Source organism: Marmota flaviventris, chromosome 8, assembly GCF_047511675.1.
Source record: "Marmota flaviventris isolate mMarFla1 chromosome 8, mMarFla1.hap1, whole genome shotgun sequence".
Classification (NCBI taxonomy): domain Eukaryota; kingdom Metazoa; phylum Chordata; class Mammalia; order Rodentia; family Sciuridae; genus Marmota; species Marmota flaviventris.
In genome coordinates this window covers 53621310-53644943 of record NC_092505.1, presented here as the reverse complement: position 1 = coordinate 53644943, position 23634 = coordinate 53621310, and the positions used below count along the sequence as shown (strand labels likewise).

Below are 23634 nucleotides of genomic sequence, written 5' to 3'. Positions count from 1 at the left end.
TTTCTGAGCTTCAACTACAAAGCACTCAGTGCCTAACACATACAAGTTACTCAATAAATGGAGTTTCCACTGTCCCCACCATTTTATGAAGCAATTTTATAACATCCCATAATAAAGTTTCCAATGTATATGACCAGTACTTCTTAGTCACTTTCTTGATACCATGAATCTCACTTCCTTTAAAACAAAATATTACCTTTTTACTTTAATAGAAATATCAGTCTTGGTTAAAGGAATAAAGAGGAATAAAGAGGTTAAAAATTAGTAATTTTAAGTTCCAAAGTTAGAGCTCTCCAAGACTTATGACTTAACAAAATGCAGAGCAACAGTGTCTGGTAGAAGTGCCTGCAAATGTGGAAATACCGTACATTTGCACTGCCTAATACAGGAGCCACCAACCACATATGGCTATCAACTATTTACAATGTGATTAGTCAACTGAATAATTCAATTTTAGATTTTATTTAACTATAATAATTTAAATATAAATTTCAGTAGCCATACATGGCTAAATGGTACCATACTGGAGAGTATAGCTTTATAGCCATTACTAATGGCAAATAAGCTGGACACAGGAGTTGGGTATTTATCAGACCAGTAGCTTCAGAACAGAAGAATAGGGCTGAGATGTAGCTCACTGGGAGGGTACTTGCCCAGTATGGGTAAGGCACTCGGTTTCATCTCTAGCACCAAAAAATAAAAAGGAAGAATTTTGAGTGTGCACGGATTCAGGGATTCAGATGAATGAGGTTTTGCCCATCCTCAGTGGATCTCTTCTAACACTGGTTTCCCAACAATGTAGGAGAAGCGTCATAGATAATGAAGCCCAGAAGTTATGCACCAGACCCTGTGCTCAAGAAGGGTCACTCTAGAACCTCTAAGGTAACTCAGGGACATAGTGAGACTGGGCCTGTGGTACCAGAAGATGGCAAATAATTTTAGATTTCAATTATCCACAAGTGAAATATCTGAAATGCTTATGGCAGTGTCCACAAACTCAACTCTTGGATCATATCCACAACCTGCTTTTTTTGTGTGTATGGTGTTGGGGATCAAACCAGGGTTTTATGCATACTAGGCAAGAGCTCTACTCTGAGTTATACTTCTAGCACACAACCTGTTTTTGTAAGATAAGGTGTTATTAGAACATGACCATACACAAATATTTATTTTGTCTTTTGATGTACAAAAGTAGAGTTGAATAGTTGCATAAAGACTCCAACAAACCAGGTGTGGTGGTGCACGCCTGTAATCCCAGCAGCTAGGGAGGCTGAGACAGAAGGATTGTGAGTTCAAAGCCAGCCTCAGCAACAGCGAGGTGCTAAGCAACTCAGTGAGACCCTGTCTCTAAATAAAATATAAAATATGGCTGGGGATGTGTCTTAGTGGTCGAATGCCTCTTAGTTCAATGTCCACTATGCTCCCCTCCCCCCTCCAAAAAAGAAAAAAAAGACTCTAATAATGATCAATGCCTAAAATATTTACTATCTAGTCTTTTACCAAGAAAACTGCTAATCACTTATGATTCACAGAATAGGAGAGAATGCAGTGAACTCACAAAAATTGTGAAAGCAACCGTTTTTAAGAAAGGGGAAGAGGAACTATTCTATTTTTGGTCTTAGGTGATCCTATAATTGAGACTCAAAGGGGCACAATTAAGAGTTGTAGTTGTTGGGGCTTGGGATGTGGCTCAAGTGGTGGCGCGCTCGCCTGGCATGTGTGAGGCACTGGGTTCGATCTTCAGCACCACATAAAAATAAGATTAAGATGTGTGCACCTAAAAATTAAAAATTAAAAAAAAAAAGGTCGTAGTTGTTAACAGGAAGGAAAAAGTCTCTCTAAACTCTTGCAGCTGCAGTGTTAGCCACATACCTCCTTTAAAAAAAAAAAAAAATTATTTTGAGACAGGGTCTCACTAAGTTGCACAGGCTAGTCTCGAACTTGCATTCCTCCTGCCTCAGCCTCCCAAATAGCTGGGATTATAGGTGTGTGCCACCGGCTACATACTTCCTTTAATACACCATAAACTGGTTTCCAATTTTTGATGCATACCGAAATCATCTGAGGTTCTCTTAAAACAAAAAACAAAACAAAAACACCAATGCCTGGTTATCACCACAAACATTCTGATTTAATTACTGTGGAATGCAACTTCGATACTGAGATTTTTTTTGTTTTTTAATCTTTGTTTAGACAGATTTAATGTTTCCAACCATTTCTTTTCTTTTCTTTTTTGGGGGGTGGGTATTGAGATTTTCTTAAAGCTCTCTAGATGATTATTTTAATGTTCATTGAAATCTGGGAATCACTATTTTGGCAGATCAAATTGTTGTGTTGGAGTTAACTAGCTGGCCCCAAAGTGGTTGGCAGGTGATTCTTGCTAGTGATTATTAGCAGCTCTTTTCACATTAGTGTTATAATTCAGACATCAGACCACTGAATAAAACTGCTCTGTAACTGAACCCAGGTAAGAAAATATGACAATGATACCTTATGACACAAAAAGTACTTGAGACTTAATGGGCAAGGCCAAGGTCTTGAAGTGAAAAGTTATAAGTCCCAGCTCTGTGTCTTATCTGATATATGATTATGGACAAGCCACTTGTCTTGACCTTTTTATTTTAGCAGTAAAATGCAGACAATTGTTCTTATTTTGTAGTATTTCTTTCAGAAATGATGAGATTATATTCTATTTGAAAGTTCTATAAATCATAAAATGCCAAATAAATCGAATAAGTCATAATCATTGTTACAGTTCTAAAGTAATGGTGCCTAAATGCAAGTCCACAGTTACTAGGGGAATTTTTTAAAAATATAAATATAAAATGTTGAGTCCCATTTCTACTTCCTGGAAAATGGAATAAATATGTTTTCCTTTCTTCCAAGTACAACTAAAAATCCTGGATATTAGAAAACAGATGCAAGAAGACTCTGAAAGGTAGAGAGAAGGCACAATATCTTTTCAGATTTGAAGACTGAAACAGTTCTGAGGTCTTTCAATGATTGCTAGAATAAGTAACAGAAAATCAGTAAGGGCATAGGACTTAATAACACTATCAACTATTGGTGTGGTGGCACATGCTTGTAATCCCAGCAGCTTGGGATGCTGAGGCAGAAGGATTGCAAGTTCAAAGCTAGCTTCAGTAATTTAGTGAGGCTCTCAGCACCTTAGTGAGACCCTGTCTCAAAATAAAAAATTAAAAGGGATGGGAATGTGGCTCAATGGTTAAGCACCCCTAGGTTGAATCCCTGGTACCAAAAAACAAACAAAATGGTATTAACTAACAGGACATGATATACAACATTTATACAATACTCTACCCACAACAGCAGAGTATACATTTCTTTTTCCAAATGTTCACGGAACATATACCAACAGAAACCTTATCTTGGGCTATAAAACAAATCTCAACAAATATAAAAGAACTTAAATCATATGGAGTATATCCTTTAACTATAATGGGATCAAACTGGAATTCAACAACAAGAGAATAACAAGAAAATTTTCAAACACTTAAAATCTAAACAACATGGGTCAATGAGGACGTCTCAAAGGAAATTCTTAAAAAATACATTGAACTGAATGAAAATAAAAGTAAAACATACTGAAATTTCCTGGCACAAAGCTAAAGAATTGATGGGAGGGAAATTTATAGCACTAAATACATACATTAGGAAATGTCTCTAATTAATAATCAAATCTCAAGAGTCTAAAGAAAAACCAATGCAGCTCAGTGTAGAGCACTTGCCCAGCATGAACAAGGCCCTGGGTTCAACCCCCAGAACTACCAAACAAAAACAAAAAACAAGCAGAAGGAAATATATAACAAACAATAGAAATCCACGAATATGAAAACAGAAGAATAGAAGATATCAATGAAACAAAAGGCTGGTTTCTAAAGATCAATAAAATTGAGAAATCTCTACAAAGAAACAGAGAGAGGAAAATTACCAATATTAGGTTTGAAATAGTATATCACCACAGCCCTTATAGACAAATAGTAGAATATTACAAACAACTCTACACACATAAATTTGATGACTTAGACAAAACAGATCAACTCAAAAAACACAAATTGTTATAGTTCATTCAATGTGAAATAGTTGTGAAAAAGTTTAATTTATACTAATTCACAATTTTAAAACTCCCCAAAGAGAAATCCCCAGGTTCAGATAGTTTCACTGGAGAAGTTTACCAAGCATTTAAAGAAGAATTAACACTAATTTTAAATAATCTCTTTCAGAAAATAGAATAGAAAGGAACACTACATTTTATGAAACTAGTATTACCCTGAAACAAAAATGAGGCAAAGACTGTACAAAAAAAAAAAAAAAATTACTCTTTAGAGTAAGGGAAATTATCAAGGATTAAGAAAGGCATTACAAGATGATAAAAGGGTCACTACTCCAAAAAAACATAAAAATCACAAATGTGTATGTGCCTAACAAAACAGTGTCAAACTATGTGAGGCAAAACCTGAAAGACCTACAAGAAGACACAGATGAATCCACTATTATAGCTGGAGACTTCAATACCTTTCTATCAGAAATAGATTCAGAGAACATAAAATCAGGATGCAGTTGACCTTAACAGCATCACTGATTACCTGGATATAACTGAAATATACACACTATTTCATCCAACAACAGCAGATTACATATTCTTAACAAGATTACACAGAACATTAACCACAACTAGAGCACATTCTGGACAACAAAATATAAATCAACAAAATTTAAAAGAAATCATACAATGTCTTTTCTTTTCAGATGATAATGGAATTAAACTGGAAACTAGATAAAGATAGCTTGAAAATCCCCTAGTACTTGGAGATTATAGACAAATGACTTCTAAATAACAAGTAGGTTAAAGAAGAAATCTCAAGAAAAACTTAAAAACACTTTCAACAAAATGAAAATAAAGAATGGGATAAATAAATACCTCATTCTATAGTAGGATTTATTTCTGCATAGTATTATGTAAATTATACTTTAAAATCAAGCCAATATTTAAGTGTGACAAAAAATAATCCATTATTTGCTTATTTAGTGATAACACATCATCTTTGAATAATATAAAATTTAACTGACATATTACAATTGTTCAGAGGGCCATATATATTAGTTGAAAAAGAAATAACTGGTAAAAACCTGAGAAAACTTTGAGTCAACATTCTTTATGAAGACAGACATAAAAATCCATAACAAAATACTGGCACACAGAATTAAATGATATAGAAATCATTATATACTATGATCAAAATGGTTTATTCCAGGGATATAAGTTTAATATTAAAAAAAAAAATCAATCAATGTAATCTACCATATTAATAGGCTAAAAACAATCACAACAAAAGCACAATTATATCAACTAATGCAGGAAAAGCATTATGACAAAAGTCATCATCCATTCATGATTAAAAACTCTCAGAAATGATAGGACAGACATCATTACCCTAGGTACATGTATAATTGCATGAATGGTGTGACCCTACTTCATGAACAACCAGAGAAGTGAAAAATTCTGCTCCATTTGTATACAATGAATCGAAGAGTTTTCTACTGCCACATATAACTGATTTGAACTAATAAATAAATTTTTTAAAAATTCCCTGTCAAGAGAATAAAAAGGCAAGCTACAGACTAGGAGAAAGAGGGCTGAGGTTATGGCTCACTGGTAGAGTGCTTGCCTAGCACATGTGAAGCTCTGGGTTTCATCCTTAGCACCACATAAAAAGATAAATAAATAAAATAAAAGGTATTGTGTCTATCTACAACTATTAAAAAATTAAAAAAAAACAAATTAAAAAAAATAAAATATTTGCAAACCACATATATGACAAACATTAGCATCTAGATTATACAAAGAATTCTCAAAACTTAACAGTAAAAAAAAAAATCCAATTGGAGAACTGGCTTAAGAATGAAAAGACAATTCACTGAAGAAGATATACAGAGAGAAAATAAGCACATGAAAAGATGTTCAACATCATTAGCCATTAGAAAAATACAAATTAAAATCACTGTAAAATATCATTATGTTCCTATGAGAATAACTAAAATAAAAAACAATGACAACACCAAATGCTGACAAAGATGTAGAAAAACTATATCTTACATTTTGCTGGCAGAAATGTAAAATGATATAGCAATTTTGGAAAAGAGTTTGATAGTTTCTTGGAAAAAGTAAACCTGCAACCACCATATGGACCAGCAATTGTAATCCTAGGCATTTATTTTTATTAATTTAATTTTATTTTTTTGCAGTGCTGGGGATTGAACTCAGGGGCTCATGCATGCTAGGCAAGTGCTTTACCACTGAGCTACATCCCCACCCCCTAGGCATTTATTTTGAAGAAATGAAGATTTGTGTTCATAAGAAAACCTGTATACAAATGTGACTTTATTCATAATAGCCCTAAACTGGAAACAACCCAGATGTCCTTCAAAATGTGAGTGTTTAAACAAATTGTGGAAGAGCCATAATGTGGAATATCACTCAGCAATAAAAATATCAAACTATTGACATATACAAAACAACCTGGATCAATCTCTAGAGAATGCCAAAAGTTTGCACATAGTACTTATCACATTTAAAAATTTATACAACATTCTAATATAACATTTTTGAATTGACAAAATTATAGAAATGAAGAATAAGTAGTGGTTTCTAGGAGTTATGAAGTTAGGAGGGAAATGGCAACATGAGGCATCCTTATTATAGAAATGTTCTGAATCTATACCAATGTCAATATCCTAGTTGTGATATTTTACAATGATTTTGCAAGAAGAAAAAAATGGATGAAGAATACATGTAATTTTTATATTTGCTTAAATTTATTTATATTTAATTTTTAATTTTGAGATCATTGTTGTAAAAAACAGAGATTCTATGTACTCTTTAAGTATGTGTGTGTGTGTGTTGTGTATATCTATCCCAAACTTGGATACTTTGTAACTTTAAAAATCTTGATGTGATTATGATATGTATCCAGATGAAAAACCCTCTTTCAAAAGTATTTTTTTCTTTCCTGCAATGATGGGAATGGAATCTAGAGTCTTGTATATGCTAGGCAAGTGCTCTACCAATGACTGAGCTATCGCCCCAGCCTGATTTTTTAAAAAATATTTATTTTTTAGTTTAGGTGGACACAATATTTTATTTTTATATGGTGCTGAGAATCGAACCCAGTGCCTCACGCATGCTAGGCGAGCGCGCTACCACTTGAGCCACATCCTCAGCCCCTGTTTGTTTTTTTTAATTTGTTCTTTTTAGTTATACATAACAGTAGAATGTATTTTGACATATCATGCATACACAAAATATAACTTCCCATTGTTGTGGTTGTACATGATGTGGAGTTACACTGGTCATGTAATCATATTTGAACACAAGAAAGTTATGTCCAATTCATTTACTGTCTTTCCCATTCCCATCCCCCACACTTCTCCCCATTCCCCCATGTCCAATCTGGTGAACCTCTACTCCTCCCTCTCCCCTGCCTATTGTGAGTCAGGATCTGCATATTAATGAGAGATCCTTTGGTCTTTGTTTTTTGCGGATACGCTTGTTTCACTTAGCTTGACAGTCTCCATTTCCATCCATTTACTGGCAAATGCCATAATTTCATTCTTCTTTATGCCTGGTTTTTTAATACTGAATGGATATTTGCATCTATGTTTACATATGCAAACTGAGGAAAACAATAAAAAATGACAAGAATATGCAAAAATTATAAATTATAAGCCAAACAGAAATATTCATAGCTCTGACCACCTTGCTATGGATTATTATTTTAGTTTAATATTTATTTTTTAGTTGTAGGTGGACACAATATCTTTATTTAATTTTTATGTGGTGCTGAGGATCGAATCCAGTGCCTCATGTGTGCTAGGCGAGCACTCTACCACTGAGCCACAAACCCCAGCCCTGATGCTATGGATTATTATTATTATTATTATTATTATTATTATTATTTGGTTGTAGATGGACACAATTTTTTTTATATTTATTTATTTTTATGTGGTGCCGAGGATTGAACCCAGTGCCTCACACATGCTAGGCAAGCACTCTACCACTGAGCCACAACTGCAGCCCCAGATTATTTTAATATATGATTAAAAATAATGATTTTAGGATATACCTCAGTTCACAGAGTACTTGCCTTGTACGCACAAGGCCCTGGGTTCCATCCCCAGCACCACAAAAAACAATTATTCTTCACTTACTTTTTAGGATATTATTGTGAAGTACCTGTAGAAGGATTTGAAACTGAACTGCTCAGACCACTTTTGAAAATAGTTGACATTTTATGCTCAGGATAAAGAACAAAATCAGAAATTAATTGTATAATCAAAGATACACAAAGAAACACATTCTTACTTTTGTCTCTGCTGATCAATCCAGAACTTACAGCTCTTCCTGACAAAGTCACAGCCCATTCCTCGGCCCCAGTCTAACTTCTCAGCCATGCTGTAATTTGCTTTATACCAGCTGTGGAAATAATTCAAACAAAGCACCTTTTAGTATTACCATTATTTAAATTCACTTTTTTCTCCTTTGCAGTGTTCAGAATCAAACTCAGGGCCAAACAAGTGCTCTATCACCAATCTATACCTGCTATCCCCAATAATGATTATAGATTACCTCCACTTAAAAAACAACTCTAGCATACCAATTACAAATCTCAACAAATGAGCAAATTAGGAGCTTAAAAAGGACTTGGGAGGCCATCACTACAAATGAACATTTACAAAGTGCTTGCTGCCAAAGGTCTGGTGTACAGGATCACTGGGGCAGGGGTTGGGTAATCAGTTCTATGCCAAACTACTTTCATATTTGGAAAACAAAACAAAATATATTTCCATTGTAATTTTCAAAAATGATGGAAGTCACAGAGTAACACAAAGTGGTTATATTGTGAGACAAGGAAAATAAGGACAAAGAACCAGAATGAGAGAAAAAGAGAAGCTGAAAAGAAAGAAATAGTGGAATTACTACTTGGGTACCTTTTACCTAATCTAATTCAGTTGGCTCTAGTTTCTTGCTGTTCTGGCCTTGAATCTGTGACATTCCTTGGGGCTCAAGGTGAAGCAGGACATTATGGTGGAAGTGTGTGGCAGAGGAAAAGTCAGGACATGGCTACCAAGAAGCAGAGAGAGAGCTCTGCTCAACAAGGACAAACCCCAAAGGCATGCCCTGTGGACCCACCTCCACCAGCCACACCCTATCTGCCCACAGTTACTACCCAGTTAATCCCTGTCCTGGGATGAATTCACTGACTGGTTTAAGGCCTTTATAACCCAGTCATTTCACCTCTAAACCTTCATGCATTGTCTCACACATAAACTTTTGGGGAATACCTCACATTTAACCCATAACAGAGATAACTTCTATTTAAAAGACATTCAGGATATTGTATAACAAAGGAATAGACAAGTGAATCCAGAATTCTGGGTCCACAATAAATTAACTGCAATGGGGGGTGGGGGAGGTGGCAGAGGTGTACAGGACTGCTGTACGTTAAAGGACTTAAGAGATATTTTATTTGCACCCCGATTTAAAAAGAGAGATAAAAGGTTTATGTGCTTATAAACTGGATATTAGAGGATATTAGGAAATTATTAATTTTGTTACTGCTAAGTGTGGTTACATTAAAAAACATCCATATATTTTAGGGACTCATGGTGCAATATTTAGGAGTAAAATGATGTGATGTCTGTGACTTGCAAGGTAAAAAGAAAGACCGTTACAAGTATAACATCTTATTTACTGTTGAATCCAGTTCATAGGCCTACAGTATTCATTGTATTATATAGACTGTTTAATACATGCATTTTTTTATGTGTTGGTAAATTTCATAATAAAATATTTAAAAGAATAATATCCCTGAGATGAAGTCTATATAGACATCAAAAATTTGTTATCACTTCATAGAAAATAATCTTTAACCTTAAAGCACTGCATGCTAATGACTTTTCAGGGTGCTATCTGCTATCTTCTAAAGATATAACAATATCTTGATATTTTTGTTAGGCATAAGAATGCTATATTTTTTTTCCTTATTGTTCTTCAAATGGGCTAAAGGAGAATTAAGAAAGTAGATAACACATACCAGACAAGTGTTCTACCCCTGAGCTATATCCCCAGTTCCATGACTTGCTGCATTCTTATACCCATTCCTTTTTCCTGAATTAATAGACAGGAAGCTAATTCTCATTTAACTTAATTCTCTCTTGTTTTTCTGGATCCTATCCATCTTGCATTCTCAAGGGAAAAGATGTGCTAATAAAATCCTTTCTTACCTATGTATTCCTCTCTCATGTAAGCAGATCAGCCTATGAACTTCTCAGTCTCTTCCATTTTTATTGAAACTATTTTCAGGGTCAACAATGAGCTCTGTATTTTAAAATCCTTATTTCTCTTTGATCACCCCCCCCAAAGTTAAGTTAAATCAACTATTTTCATGGTTTTAATAATACCTATACTATTGATTTTCAAATTTGATTTCATTTTCAAATGTTCCCTCAGGCTATCTTAGAGAAAGAAGCACTGTTTCCACCTAAGCAGTTCTGATTTTATTTGATACATAAAGATTCTGTAAAAGGTTTCATTTAATAACAGTTCACTGCTTTACCAGAAAGTTCCACTACTTTAAAAACCAGGAAACTATACATCAATCTTATTCACAATTTAAAAAATTATTTAGTTTTTCCTTCATATTAGCAAGCTTTTCCTTACAAGAAAATAAATCTCATTAACATCATGGTTTTGCTCTATTCATAACTATATCTTGGGGCCTTAAACAATTATTAAATGAATAAACAGATTTGGTGATAATGGACAGCTAAATGCACAAAATCCAATAATGCAGTAAGTAGTTTTGCTTTGATGTAAAATGTCAGCATTTTCTTAAGCTAATCTTAATATTCATTTAATTTTAATACATAAATCATGTATTCTCACAGCTGTCTTACCCAGTGTCCTCCATTAATGCCAGAGTGATTCGAGAGAGGACTCGGTTCTGGGTATGAGAACCAGTCATTGCTTCATTCTGAAAATCACCAACAAACTTTAGTTAGAAAATGACTCTACAATTCCTAATAATTTCTGTGATTTCTCTGATATATATTTAAAATGTTTCCAGTCAGGGACTGATAAATATTCACTTAAAAGTAGTGAAATACAAAAGCCATCTTTAAAATGACTAGACTGAAATTTAAAGTCAAATCTATTTTTTGCTTCAAATGTCTCCATGTTTATACTTTCCCTGGAATGGCGGGAACTAACATTTAAGATATATATATATATATATATATATATATATATATATATATATATATATATATATATATATATATATTTTTTTTTTTTTTTTTTTTTAAAGAGAGAGTGTGAGAGAGAGAGGGAGAAGAGAGAGAGAGAGAATTTTTCAATATTTATTTTCTAGTTTTCGGCGGACACAACATCTTTGTTTGTATGTGGTGCTGAGGATCGAACCCGGGCCGCACACATGCCAGGCGAGCGCGCTACCGCTTAAGCCACATCCCCAGCCCAACATTTAAGATATTATGATGAAAATGAAGATAAATATATGTGGAATCAGAAATACTACTGTAAAGATTCTCCAGGCAAAGTAAAGTGAGACAATGCCCAGGTAATTTAGAATTAGGGAAATAACCACCTGAATTACATAGAAAATAGTTTCCTAATCTTTTGTGATCACAGATACACTAACATGCAAAACACATATGATAGAATCATGAGATCAAATAATCTATACGAGGGATCTAAAATATTCTCAAGGTATACTATCTACCCAATTTTAATTTATATGATAAAATTCCTTTCAGGAGGTCCTCTACAATAAGGACTCTACTGCCTCTTAAGAGAGCATATTTCTTCTTTGGACAGCTCTAATTTTTCTTCAACTCTTTATCTCTAATATCTTCTGACTCAGAAATTCCACTTATAGGAATTTATTCTTTCTTACTCTATAAACAAATGTGACCTTGGGTTAACTTTCTAGTTCTGTTCCCCTGGAAACCTAATAAAGATGGAATGTCAACTGTGTTCCCAGGCATTAGTACTTAAGGGAATAAAACCTCCTGAAATACTTCTGGGCTTGGATTACTATAAATGAACATGAATACCTGTTGGTAAGCCATAGTTCTGGGACTTCTCTGTGTTGAGAAATGTTTTATAGGGATCTGAAAATTATTTCTATGAAACTGTTAAAAAGATCATGTCCTATTTGGGACATGGTACTTTAAAAGCCAGGCTGGTTCTTGCATCCATCTACTTTGGCCTTGTACTGCTGTCCTTGAGTTGGAGAGGGAGGAAGAGAGGCACCAATGACAGCCCCTAGATTGCTGTTTCAGCACAAGGAATGTGCCCAACACTGCATGTTGTGCGTGCTTTGTGATACCCTTTCTAAGGAAATCTTTCTTTAGTGTGGCCTGTTGGAGTCTTGTGAGTTTGATTATTTAGCTGAACCAAAGAATATCCACTGAAACACCAATCCTGGAAAGCACAGCAGTAAATGAGCAATAAATAAATAAATGGCTCATTATAATTTTTTAAATTAAAAATTTGAAACATAATTGTTCATTAACACATGACTGTTAGGTTACATTTGTATAATATAATATTCTGCAGCTCTTAAAAAATGAGGAGTTCAGCCTCATTTTTGAAGCATCTTTATTGAAGCCTCTGGATTCAATACCATAAAAAACAACAACAATGACAAAACTGAGGAAATCAAAGCACACAGTCTATTTTGCTAATGCATGTATTTCAGCACTGTGAATGAACTCATGTGAGATGGAAAATAAGGGAGTGACATCAATATAATCCTGCTAATTCACTGTGACTTTTCCCTGGAGGCTAATGTACGATGAAGCAATAGCAGCTAAATAAAAAATACACTAAGATAAAGAAAAAAAAAATAAAAGAATAGAGGGATGCTATACTGAGTATGGTCTCTATTCTGTTCACTTCATCTTTTTCCCCTTGGCTCAGTATGGCTGCAAGTGTTTATTGCACATTCTAATTTTGGTACATTTTACTCTTGTCCCTCTTACTCAAGATTTACAATCCCCCACCCAGCTACCCATTACTAGATTTTTATGTTGTTGTTGTTGTTTTGTAGTTGTTGTGGATATTTTTGTTTTTGTTTTGCAGTACTGGAAATTGAACCCAGGGGTACTCTATCACTGAGCTACATTCTAGCCCTTTTGTTTATTTACTTTAAATTTTTGAGATAGGGTCTCCAAGTTGCCCATGCTGGTCTGGAACTTGCAAATCCTCCTTTGAAATCCAAGTAGCTGTGATTATAGGTCTGTTGTTGTTCAAAGTAAAGAAATACTAGAGTAGACAAAAGACTGTATTTATTGGAAATTTAATGTCTTTTAAAATTGAGCTAGTAATTATGATTTATGTTTTTGTTAGTGTTCTGGATACTTGTTTTTCCCACAAGTTTAGTTATTTTTAGGGTATCATATTGAAGAATAAACTCTTTTTTTATTTTTTAGTATTGGGGATTGAACCTAGGGACACTTTACCACTAAACTACATTCCCAGTCCTTTTTTATTTTGAGATGGGGTCTTGCTAAATTGCTGAGGCTGGCCTTGAACTTGTGATCTTCTTGTCTCTGCCTCCCAAGTCACTGGCATTACTGGCATGTGCCACTGAGCTCAGTATAAAAAGGTGAAAGTATATGTTGCATTATAGCAGAAGCATTTGTATTGCCTTAGTAAGATGTCTACAGAATATCATTAAGTTAAAAAAGTTGTATGAGTTCATAAAGAAAAACTTCTTCATTATACAAAATACATGTATGAAGATGTGAATTTGGTGTCAACATACCTTATATACAATTAGAGATATGATAAATTGTGGTATAAAGGTGTATTAAGAATCATAATGCAAAATAAATAAATAGAGAGATAATTGGAAAAAAAAAGAAAAACTTCTGTGTGTATGTGTATATACATAAATTTAGACAATATTTAAGGAAGGATATAAGACAAGCTTAGCAATTACATTTGGAATTTAAGATTTAAATTAATTTGGATTTTAAGAGCTAAAGAGGAACCTGTTTAAATATCTTTTTCCATGAGTATGAATTACTTAAAAAAAAAAAAAAAAAAGTCTAGTAAAACTTAAAAATAAACTGACCTCTAATAACCGTTTTTCCCAATGGTTGAGTTCAGTGCCCATACCACCTTGATTTTCAAGTTCCATTCCTTCTAGAATTGGACAATTAAAATGTTTTCGTGCTTCATCCTAAGAATCAGAAAAATAAAAATCCCACAAAAGTACTTTTAGATAATGTCAAACTCTTTATTCCATGAATACAACAGATATTAAAAAATTACTTTGGTAAGAAGAGAGAATTTTTTTTTAATATAGTTTTTAATATAATTAAATTTTGATGGTGCTACATTCTTCTTTGCTAGGAAATTAATATATATATATATATATATATGTATATACATATATATACATATATATATATATATATATATATATATATATATATATATACATATATATATATTTCTTTTTACATTTTTGTATGGCTGTGTTATAGTTGTACATATGATGGGATTTGCTGTTACATATTCATACATGAATACAATATATAACAATATAATTTGGCCAATATTGCTCTTCAGCACATCCTCCCTTCCTCCCCTTCCCCATTCCCTGATCTCTTTTCTCTGTTCTACTGATCTCTTTTTGATTTTCATGAGATGTCCCCACCCCTGCTTTCTTTTTCTTTTTCCGCTCCAGCTTCCACTTGGAAGAGAAATCATACAACATTTAAACTTCTGAGTTTGACTTATTTTGCTTAACGGTCTCTAGTTCTATCCAGTTTCCTGAAAATGACATAATTTTATTTCTTTTATGATTAAATAAACTCAATTGTGTACATATATTACATTATTTTTTTATCCATTATTCACCTGCTGATGGACACCTAAACTGGTTTATAGCTTGGCTATTGTGAATTGTGCTGCTAAAACATAGGTATGCATGTATCAGTATACTATGATGACTTTTATTCTTTAAATTTTTTTTATATTAGTTGTATTCTATTACAATACCTTTTTTCTGCCTTTTTATTGGTGGATTACAGTGGTACATAATGATGGAATTTGTTGTTACATAGCTGTACATGTTACATTATATAACAATGTAATATGGCCAGTATCATTCCCCAGCACTTCCCCACACCCTCCTTGCCTCCCACCCTCTGGTCCCTTTCCTTTAAAGATCATCTTTTGATTTTCATGAGATCCCTAGCCCCCACCTTTCTTTCCCTTTTTCCTCTCTAGCTTCCACATATGAGAGAAAAATATATGACCCTTGACCTTCTGAGTTTGGTTATTTCACTTAACATAATGACTTAATTTCATTTTTCTTTATGGCTGAATAAAACTCCGTTGTGTATATCTACTACATTTTCTTTATTCATTCATCTACTGATGGACTCCTAGGCTGGTTCCATAGTTTGGCTATTGTGAATTGTGCTGCTGTAAACATGGGTATGCATGTATCACTGTAGTATGATGACTTTAATTATTCAGGATAAATATAGGTGGATCATATGGTGGTGGTCCATGCCTAGTCTTTTGACGAACCTCCATACTAGTTGTACATACTGGTTTCTTTTTCTCCAAATCCTCTCCAGCATTTATTAGTATACTTGTATTCTTGATGGCTGCCATTCTGATTGATGTCAGATGAAATCTCAGTGTAGTTTTGATTTGCATTTCCCTAACTGCTAATGATGTTGAACATTTTTTCATGTATTTTTTGGCCATTTGCATTTCTTCTTTTGAGAAGTGTGTGTTTAATTCATCTGCCCATTTATTAATTGAGTTATTTGATTTTTTTGGTGGAAAGTTTTTTTTTTAATATCTTTATTTATATGTGGTAATGAGGGTCGAACCCAGGGCCTCACACTGCTAGGCTCTACCACTGAGCCACAACTCCAGCCCCTGGTGTAAAGTTTTTGAGTTCTTTATATATTTTAGATATTAATCCTCTACCAGAAGAGTAGCTAACAAAGATTTTATACCATTCTGTAGGTTCTCTTTTCACATTGCTGGGCAAAGCTTTTTAATTTTATGCCATTCTATTTATTAACGCTGGGCATTATTTATTAGGAGTCTCATTGAGAAAGTCATTGCCTATGCCTAAAAGCTGAAGTGTTGATCCTACATTTTTTTCCCTCCCAATCCACTGTTGACTGTTTCCTTTGGTGTACAGATGTTTTTTCAACATTTTAATGTTTTCTACAATTTAACAAATAGTTCTCTTGATTACAGAGATATAAGACTACTTGGTAGCATTCAGAAACATCATAGTAATGGTGGTTTCCCTGATCATAGTCTTCAATAATTAAAACAAGGAGTTATGTGTATAAAACTGCTGTCAAACCAGTGAGTCTACATTTAAGTCCATCACTTTCAAGGATTGTTGATAACTTGGGCATAATTTCCACCAAATAACCTTGCTTCTTTGTATCACAAGGCCCAAATGACTCATGTTTATCTCAATGGCAGTATCTTTGGTAATAACATTTGAAGTTGAACATAGTGGCTATGAAGGATACTTTTTCACATCAAGTACTGATAGGCAATAGATGGCTTTCTATTCAGGATGTGTTTCATGGGTCTTCTTGAAATGTAAGCCCCTTGTTCTAATGAATCTTTTAAATTTAGGTGGTTTTCTCATAAAGTCATATCCAACAAAGCAGACTCTAGCAGCCATCCTCCTCTATACCTTCTTTTTTCTCTTTACTATTTAAACAACTTTTAATACTTCTGTTTCTCCCTGGGCATGAACTTTGGGCAGAGGGACTTACTAGTTTCCTGATGTCTCTTTTCTGTTTTGCATAACCATGCTGGAAAGTACTTTTGCTTGGGACTGTCCTTCTCTGTCCAGTAGATAAGAAGGTACTGCTCCCTGTGGAGTCTTGTCATCATTCTTTTGTTTGGCGTTTCTCTTTTCATGCATCTTGATAGTTGTTTTCATTTGTATTTTCTCAGCATAGTGCTATTTATGGTAGACTTTAGTCTTCAGGCCAATCCCCCACCCCCAACACCCCCACCCACCTCTCGAACATTCATGAGACTCTAGAGTTTCCTTCTTTCTATTTTTCTCATGGTAATACAAGCAATATCTGTGGCATTTATATTGTAATTTAATATATTCATTTTATAGAGTCAAAGGCCACAGCCTCCTGGGTGCAAAGAACCTCTCAATTTTTGGGTCTCAGAGACCCAAGAGCTTATTCTGTGCAGTCCAAAAGAGGAAAGCCAGAAGCTTTTTAGTTTGATATAATTCCATTTGTCTATTTTTGTTTTTGTTGTTTGTGCTTCTGAGGTTATTTCCCAAACCAATGTTGTGTAATTTTCCCACTGTTTTATTCTAGGAGTTTAATATATTTTGAGTTGTTTTTGCATAAAGTATCAGATAAAGGTCCAAATCTATTCTTCCGTATATGGATATCTAGTTTCCCCATTTATTGAAGAGATTACCTTTTTCCCATTGGGCATTCTTGGCACTTTTGTAAAATATCAACTGACCATATATGCCTGGGTTCATTTCTAGGCTCTCTATTCTGCTCCACTGCCTAGTGTTTCTATTTTTATTCCAGTACAGGTTGTTTGAATTACTACAGTAGTTCTCCCTTATCTGTAAGGGATACATTCCAAGACCCCTAGTAGATGCCTGAAATCCAGATAGTACTGGACCTATACTATGTTTTTTCCTATATATACATATTAAACTGTGATACAGTTTAATTTATAAATTAGGAAAAGGAAGAGATTAATAAGTAATAATAAAATAGAACAATTATAACAATATACTATATTACAAGTTAGAACTTATAAATTATTTACTTCTAGAATTTTCCATTTAATATATTTGGACTTAAGACTGGGGATAAAAAGTAAGACCTCAGCCAAAGTGGGGACTCCTGTACTATGAAATCAGGTAGTGTGATGCCACCAGCTTTGTTCTTTTTACAAATGATTGCCTTGGCAATTAGGAGTTATTTTGTGGTTCCATATGAATTTTAGGATTTTTTTTTTCTATTTCTGTCAAAAAAGACATTGGAATTTTGATCAGGGTTGCACTGAATTTGCAACTGTTTGGGGTAGCATGGATATTTTAGCAATATTAACTATAGGAATTTATCTATTTCTTTTAGGTTATCAAATTTGTTGGCACAACTGAGTGCAGTGACATCACCTGTTGTTGAGAGCCACAGCCGAAGGGGCCCCAGCAAACTTCCAGCTGCCAGCTGATGATTGGCTCACAGCGGCCCCAGCAAACTTCTAGCTGCCAACTGATTGGCTCCTCTGCGGTGATGCTCATTGGGCTGTTTCCCCGCCCTTTCAGACCACGGAGCTGCTCATTGGGGGACTATTTTTGGCTCCGCCCATGCAACCCAGCCAATCGGCCTCAAGAGCAGGAGAAGTGGGGGAGATTGAGAGGCTTGTGGGAAGCCAGTGGTGGCAGTTGGGCTCTGAGGGAATTCCTGAAGAGCTGTGTGGTGCCGTGTGTGTGTGTGTGTGTGTGTGTGTGTGTGCGCGCGCTAAAAATAAAGTTCGTTTCTTTTGACAAGTGGCTCCTGAATTGTGCCCAGCCAGACTGCGGCATTTGGTGGCCTGTACGGGGAACGAACCCGCGACCTTGGCGTTATCAGCACCAAGCTCTTTCAACTATGCCTTGTCCCTGTGGATTATATGGGATTCCTGTTATATGAGTAATGCCAAATGATGAGCAAAATTGTTTAAAAGAGGTAGAAGTATAACCAGGGGCATTATCTGTTTTTAACTGTTTTGGAACGCCCACAGTGGCAAAATTTTGTAAACAATGAGCTATAATATCTTTAGTTTTTTCTCCGGCATAAAGGGAGCCCATCAAAAATCCGGAAGAAGTATCAACTGTAACATGCAAATATTTTAATTTTCCAAATTCTGGCAGTGTGTGACGTCCATCTGCCAAATATGGTTAGGTATCAGTTCTCTAGGATTGACTCCAAGATTAACTTGTGGTAAAAAGGTCACACAATTTTGACATTGTTTTATTTGTCTAGCTTGTTCCTTAGTTATTTTAAAACGCTTTTGTAAAGTATTAGCATTGACATGGAACTTTTTATGAAAATTTGTAGCTTCTTCTAGTGTAGAGAAAATATGTATGTCATGTGTAGTTTTATCTGCTAAATCATTGCCCAAACTAAGGGCTCCAGGCAATCCTTTATGTGCCCTGTATGTGCCCTGCAGCGACTTGTGGTAATGTTGGGGTATTTTTGCTGATGGTGTCATCAGTGGTACAATTTTTCCAAAAGGAACCGTCAATTGACTTGGTGTATCTTCCTCCCTTCTCCTTGTGATGGTCGTTCAACTGAAATTTGGGGGCCAACAGAGGTGAGGCAAAGAACCTCACCCCCCGCTGGTACAAAGACCTATCCACAGGTGTGGCTGTATGCTGGACCGGTAGTCAATGACGGGTAAGATCCAATTGCAATGGTACCAACCTAATACAGGAGGCTGACGCCTTGAGGTCAGCTCATCCAATGACGGGTAAGGACTATATGTAGTATTGGACAACCTAAGGCAGGCATGGTCCCTAAGCCACATGCTTGTTGTTTAAACAGAGAGGGGGAGATGTTGAGAGCCACAGCCAAAGGGGCCCCAGCAAACTTCCAGCTGCTAGCAAACTTCCAGCTGCCAGCTGATGATTGGCTCATAGCGGCCCCGGCAAACTTCTAGCTGCCAACTGATTGGTTCCTCTGTGGTGATGCTCATTAGGCTGTTTCCCCGCCCTTTCAGACCACGGAGCTGCTCATTGGGGGACTTTTTTTTGGCTCCACCCATGCAACCCAGCCAATCGGCCTCAAGAGCAGGAGGAATGGGGGAGGTTGAGAGGCTTGTGGGAAGCCAGTGGTGGCAGCTGGGCTCTGGGGGAATTCCTGAAGAGCTGTGTGGTGCCGTGTGTGTGTGTGTGTGTGTGTGTGTGTTTTCTAAAAATAAAGTTCGTTTCTTTTGACAAGTGGCTCCTGAATTGTGCCCAGCCAGACTGCGGCAACCTGTAATCTCAGCAACTCAGGAGGCTGAGGCAAGAGGAAGGCAAGTTCAGTCAGCCTCAGCAACTTAGCAAGGCCCTAAGCAACTTAGACCATCTCAAAAGAAAAAATAACAAGGACTGGGGATGTAGCTCAGTAGTTAAGCCCCCCTGGGTTCAATCCCCTGGTATTCCCCCCAAAAAAATTTATTGGCATATACCTGTTCACAGTAGTCTCTTATGATCCTTTGTATTCTGTGATGAGATGTAATGTCTCCTCTTTCATTTTTACTTTATTTCAGTTTTCTTCCTTTCTTTCCTTTTTCTAGCTAATGTTTTGTCAATTTTATCTTTTCAAAAAAATAATTTTAAGTTTCACTGATTTTAAAAAATTTATTTTTTATTGTAGTTCGACACAACACCTATTTTTTATTAATTTACTTTTATGTGGTGCTGAAGATCAAACCCAGGGCCTTACATGTGCTAGGCGAGCACTCTACCACTGAGCCACAACCCCAGTCCCTTCATTGATCTTTTGTGTCTACTAGTGTCTACTTCACATATTTTTACTCTCTTCTTTATTGTTTCCTTCCTTCTGCTCACTTTGGTCTAATTTGTTCATCTTTTTTTAGTTCTTAGAGGAATAATGCAAAGTTGTTTATTTTAATTCTTCTTCTTCTTCTTCTTCTTTTTTTTTTTTTTTTGGTAACAGGGGTGCTTAACCACTAAGCCACAGCCCTAGCCCTTTTAAAAAATATTTTATTTAGACAAATGATCTCACTGAGTTAACTAGGGCTTCACTAAGTTGCTAAGGCTGGCTGGCTATGAACTCTTGATCCTTCTGCTTCAGTATCCTGAGCCACTGGGATTACAGGCGAGTGCCACCATGCTCAGCTTCTTTCTTCTTTTTAGATGTACTTGTTTTTTTGCTATAAACTTTCCTCTTAGAACCACTTTTGTTATATCCTGTAAATTATAGTATTTTCTATGTTCATTTTCATTTATTTAAAGATATTTCAATATCTTGAGATGTTTTTAATTTCCCCTTTATTTCCTTATCAACGCATGTTGGTAGTTCAGGAATATATTGTTCCAACAAGTATTTTTAAATTTCCAAAATTCCTGCTGTTATTAATTTCTATTTCACATCTTTGTGGTTAGAAAGGTACTTGATATGACTGACTTTTCTTAAACTTTCTAAGGCTTTTTCTGTGCCCTAACGTGTGATCTATTCTGGAGAATACCCTTGAGAGGAATGTATATTCTATTGCTGTTGAATGGAATGTTCTGTATATCTCTTAGTACCATTTGGCCTAATGTGCTGTTCAAGTCCAATGTTTCCTTATTAATTTTCTGTCTGGGTGATTAGTCCATTGTTCAAAGTGCAGTATTAAAGCTTCGTATTATTATTGTATTACAATTTATCTCTCCCTTCAGAAAGAGTAATATTTGTTTTACACGATCAGGTGCTTTGAAGTTAGGTACTTATAGATTTAAAACTGTCATATCCTCTTGATGAAGTGACCCCCTTTGTCATTATATAATATACCTATTTGTCTTCCTATACCCTTTTTTTACTTAAAGTCTATTTGGTTTAAGTATAGCTACCCTTGCTCTCTCAAGAATAATTTTATTACTGGTATAAATTGTTATGGAAGTATATTTTGTAGGGGAAAAAAGCTATTCAGGCTATTATTATCATCATCATCATTCACAGCACTTTTTATTTTTTATTTTAAGACAGTATCTTGCTAAGTTGCCCAAGCTGGACTTGAACTTATGATTCTTCATAAACACTGGGATTGCAGGTATGTGTCACACTCAGCAAAAAAAAATGTTATTGAGTAGAAAACAAATTTACTTATTGGATTTTGTCTGTTTTTGAGTTAGAGATTTCTAGGGATGGAAAATAGCCCAAGAACACTGAAAGAGTTTAGAAGGCAGAGAGATGTGAGTGTAAAAGAAAAGTGGAGGCAGAATAGCTTTATGTCATCAAAAAAATGGGGAATCCTGTGATGGTTAATTTAATTTGTCGACTTGGTTGGGACACAGTGCCCAGATATTTAGTCAAACACTATTCTAGATACTACTGTAAGGTGTTTTATTGGATGAGATTAATATTCCTATTTTTTTTTTTTTTAGTTATAGATGGACACAATATCTTTATTTATTTATTTTTATGTAGTGCTAAGGATCAAACCCAGTACCTCACATGTGTGAGGCAAGTGCTCTACTACTGACCTATAACCGCAGCCCAAGATTAATATTTACATCAGTGGACCCTAAGCTAAAAGCAGACTGTCCTCCATAAAATATGGGTGGGCTCAAGCACCCATTGAAAGCTTAAACAGAACAAAGACTGACCTGCAAGCAAGAAATAATTCTGTCTTTAGAGTCAAACTGTAACTCTTCCCCGAGTCTCCAGTCTGCTTGCCTACCTCATCAGATTCGGATCTTCCAAACTTCTACAGTTGTGTGAGACAATTCCTTAAAAGAATCTCTCTTTCCCTCACACTCTGTTTGTCTCTCTTTCTCTGCAGACCCTTGACTAATACAAACCCTCAAATGAAATGATAAACAATTACAGAAATAGTACAATGATCCTAAAAGGTATCATTACAGAGGCAGCACTTCCTTAAAGCAGTGTATATGATAGGAATCATGAATGTCAATGTCAAATTTCTACTTCCTCATCTTTCTCCTGGCTTATAACTTTACTGCACTGCCTTTATACTACTGATTCTACTTTAGGCTCTGAAATTTAATTATAAGTTCTTAAACAATAGTGATTAATAAAACAAGTATTATAATGAAGGAAGATGGTTCATGAGAGAAATAAAGAAGTTCAATAATACTCACAACAACACGAGGTGTTACTAGCAGATACACAGTGTGACGAACTATCTTATTATCTCGTATGTTCCATGATCTTTCTACTTTTCGAACTACTTTATCACTCCACTGATATAATCCAAGACTGTAATTATAGAATAGAAAGACGGTCATTCTGCAAACGTACTATTACTTTAAAAATAAAAGTATTCATGAGTATCAATATGAAATTAAAATATTTGAGAACTTACACTATCCCATATCCATGAAAGGAATTTTCAAATTTAATCTTTTGAACAACCCTATGAGCTTGTAAGCACTATTTTGTAGTTAAAAGAGATGTTACTCACTTGCATGTATGTATGCATGCATGACAAATGAAGTAAAAAGACACAAAAGTAGATAGAAGAAATATTTGCAACATGAAAAAGGATTAATATCTCTAGATATTAATACAAAGTAATTAGAAAAAGAAAACTAACCCAAAAGATTGGACAAAGAAAATAAAACTAGTAGTCCTGAATATAATAATGACATAACATCTTTATTCAACAGATAAACCTAAAATATGACCTATAATATTCAATACTGGTAATGATGGTAGCAAGCATTCATGCTATCATCCATCATGAACTTGGCCACATCTTCAAAAATCTAATATGGGGCTGGGGAGTAGCTCAGTTGTAGAGTATTTGCTTGTATGTCTTTTTGT

General features: G+C 34.9%; 1 protein-coding gene and 1 pseudogene across 8 annotated transcripts in view; both read right to left on the bottom strand.

Moving 5' to 3' along the window:
- Window positions 1–23634, bottom strand: part of Lmln (leishmanolysin like peptidase) — a 72423-nt gene that overhangs the window by 21796 nt on the left and 26993 nt on the right. For 7 of the 8 annotated variants that reach the window (XR_011708341.1, XR_011708339.1, XR_011708340.1 and 4 more), the window contains exons 9-12: window positions 22950–23067; window positions 14181–14288; window positions 10978–11054; window positions 8384–8494 (exon numbers count right to left, since the gene is read on the bottom strand). Coding sequence is in view for 4 of the 8 variants with exons in the window: in XM_027936187.2 (XP_027791988.2) it covers window positions 8384–8494; window positions 10978–11054; window positions 14181–14288; window positions 22950–23067 (414 nt within the window). In the remaining 4 variants the exon portion in view is untranslated. The remainder of the gene's footprint in view (window positions 1–8383; window positions 8495–10977; window positions 11055–14180; window positions 14289–22949; window positions 23068–23634) is intronic. The other variant, XM_071615250.1, reaches the window with a different exon arrangement.
- Window positions 16426–17231, bottom strand: LOC114093184 (ribosome biogenesis protein NSA2 homolog; annotated as a pseudogene).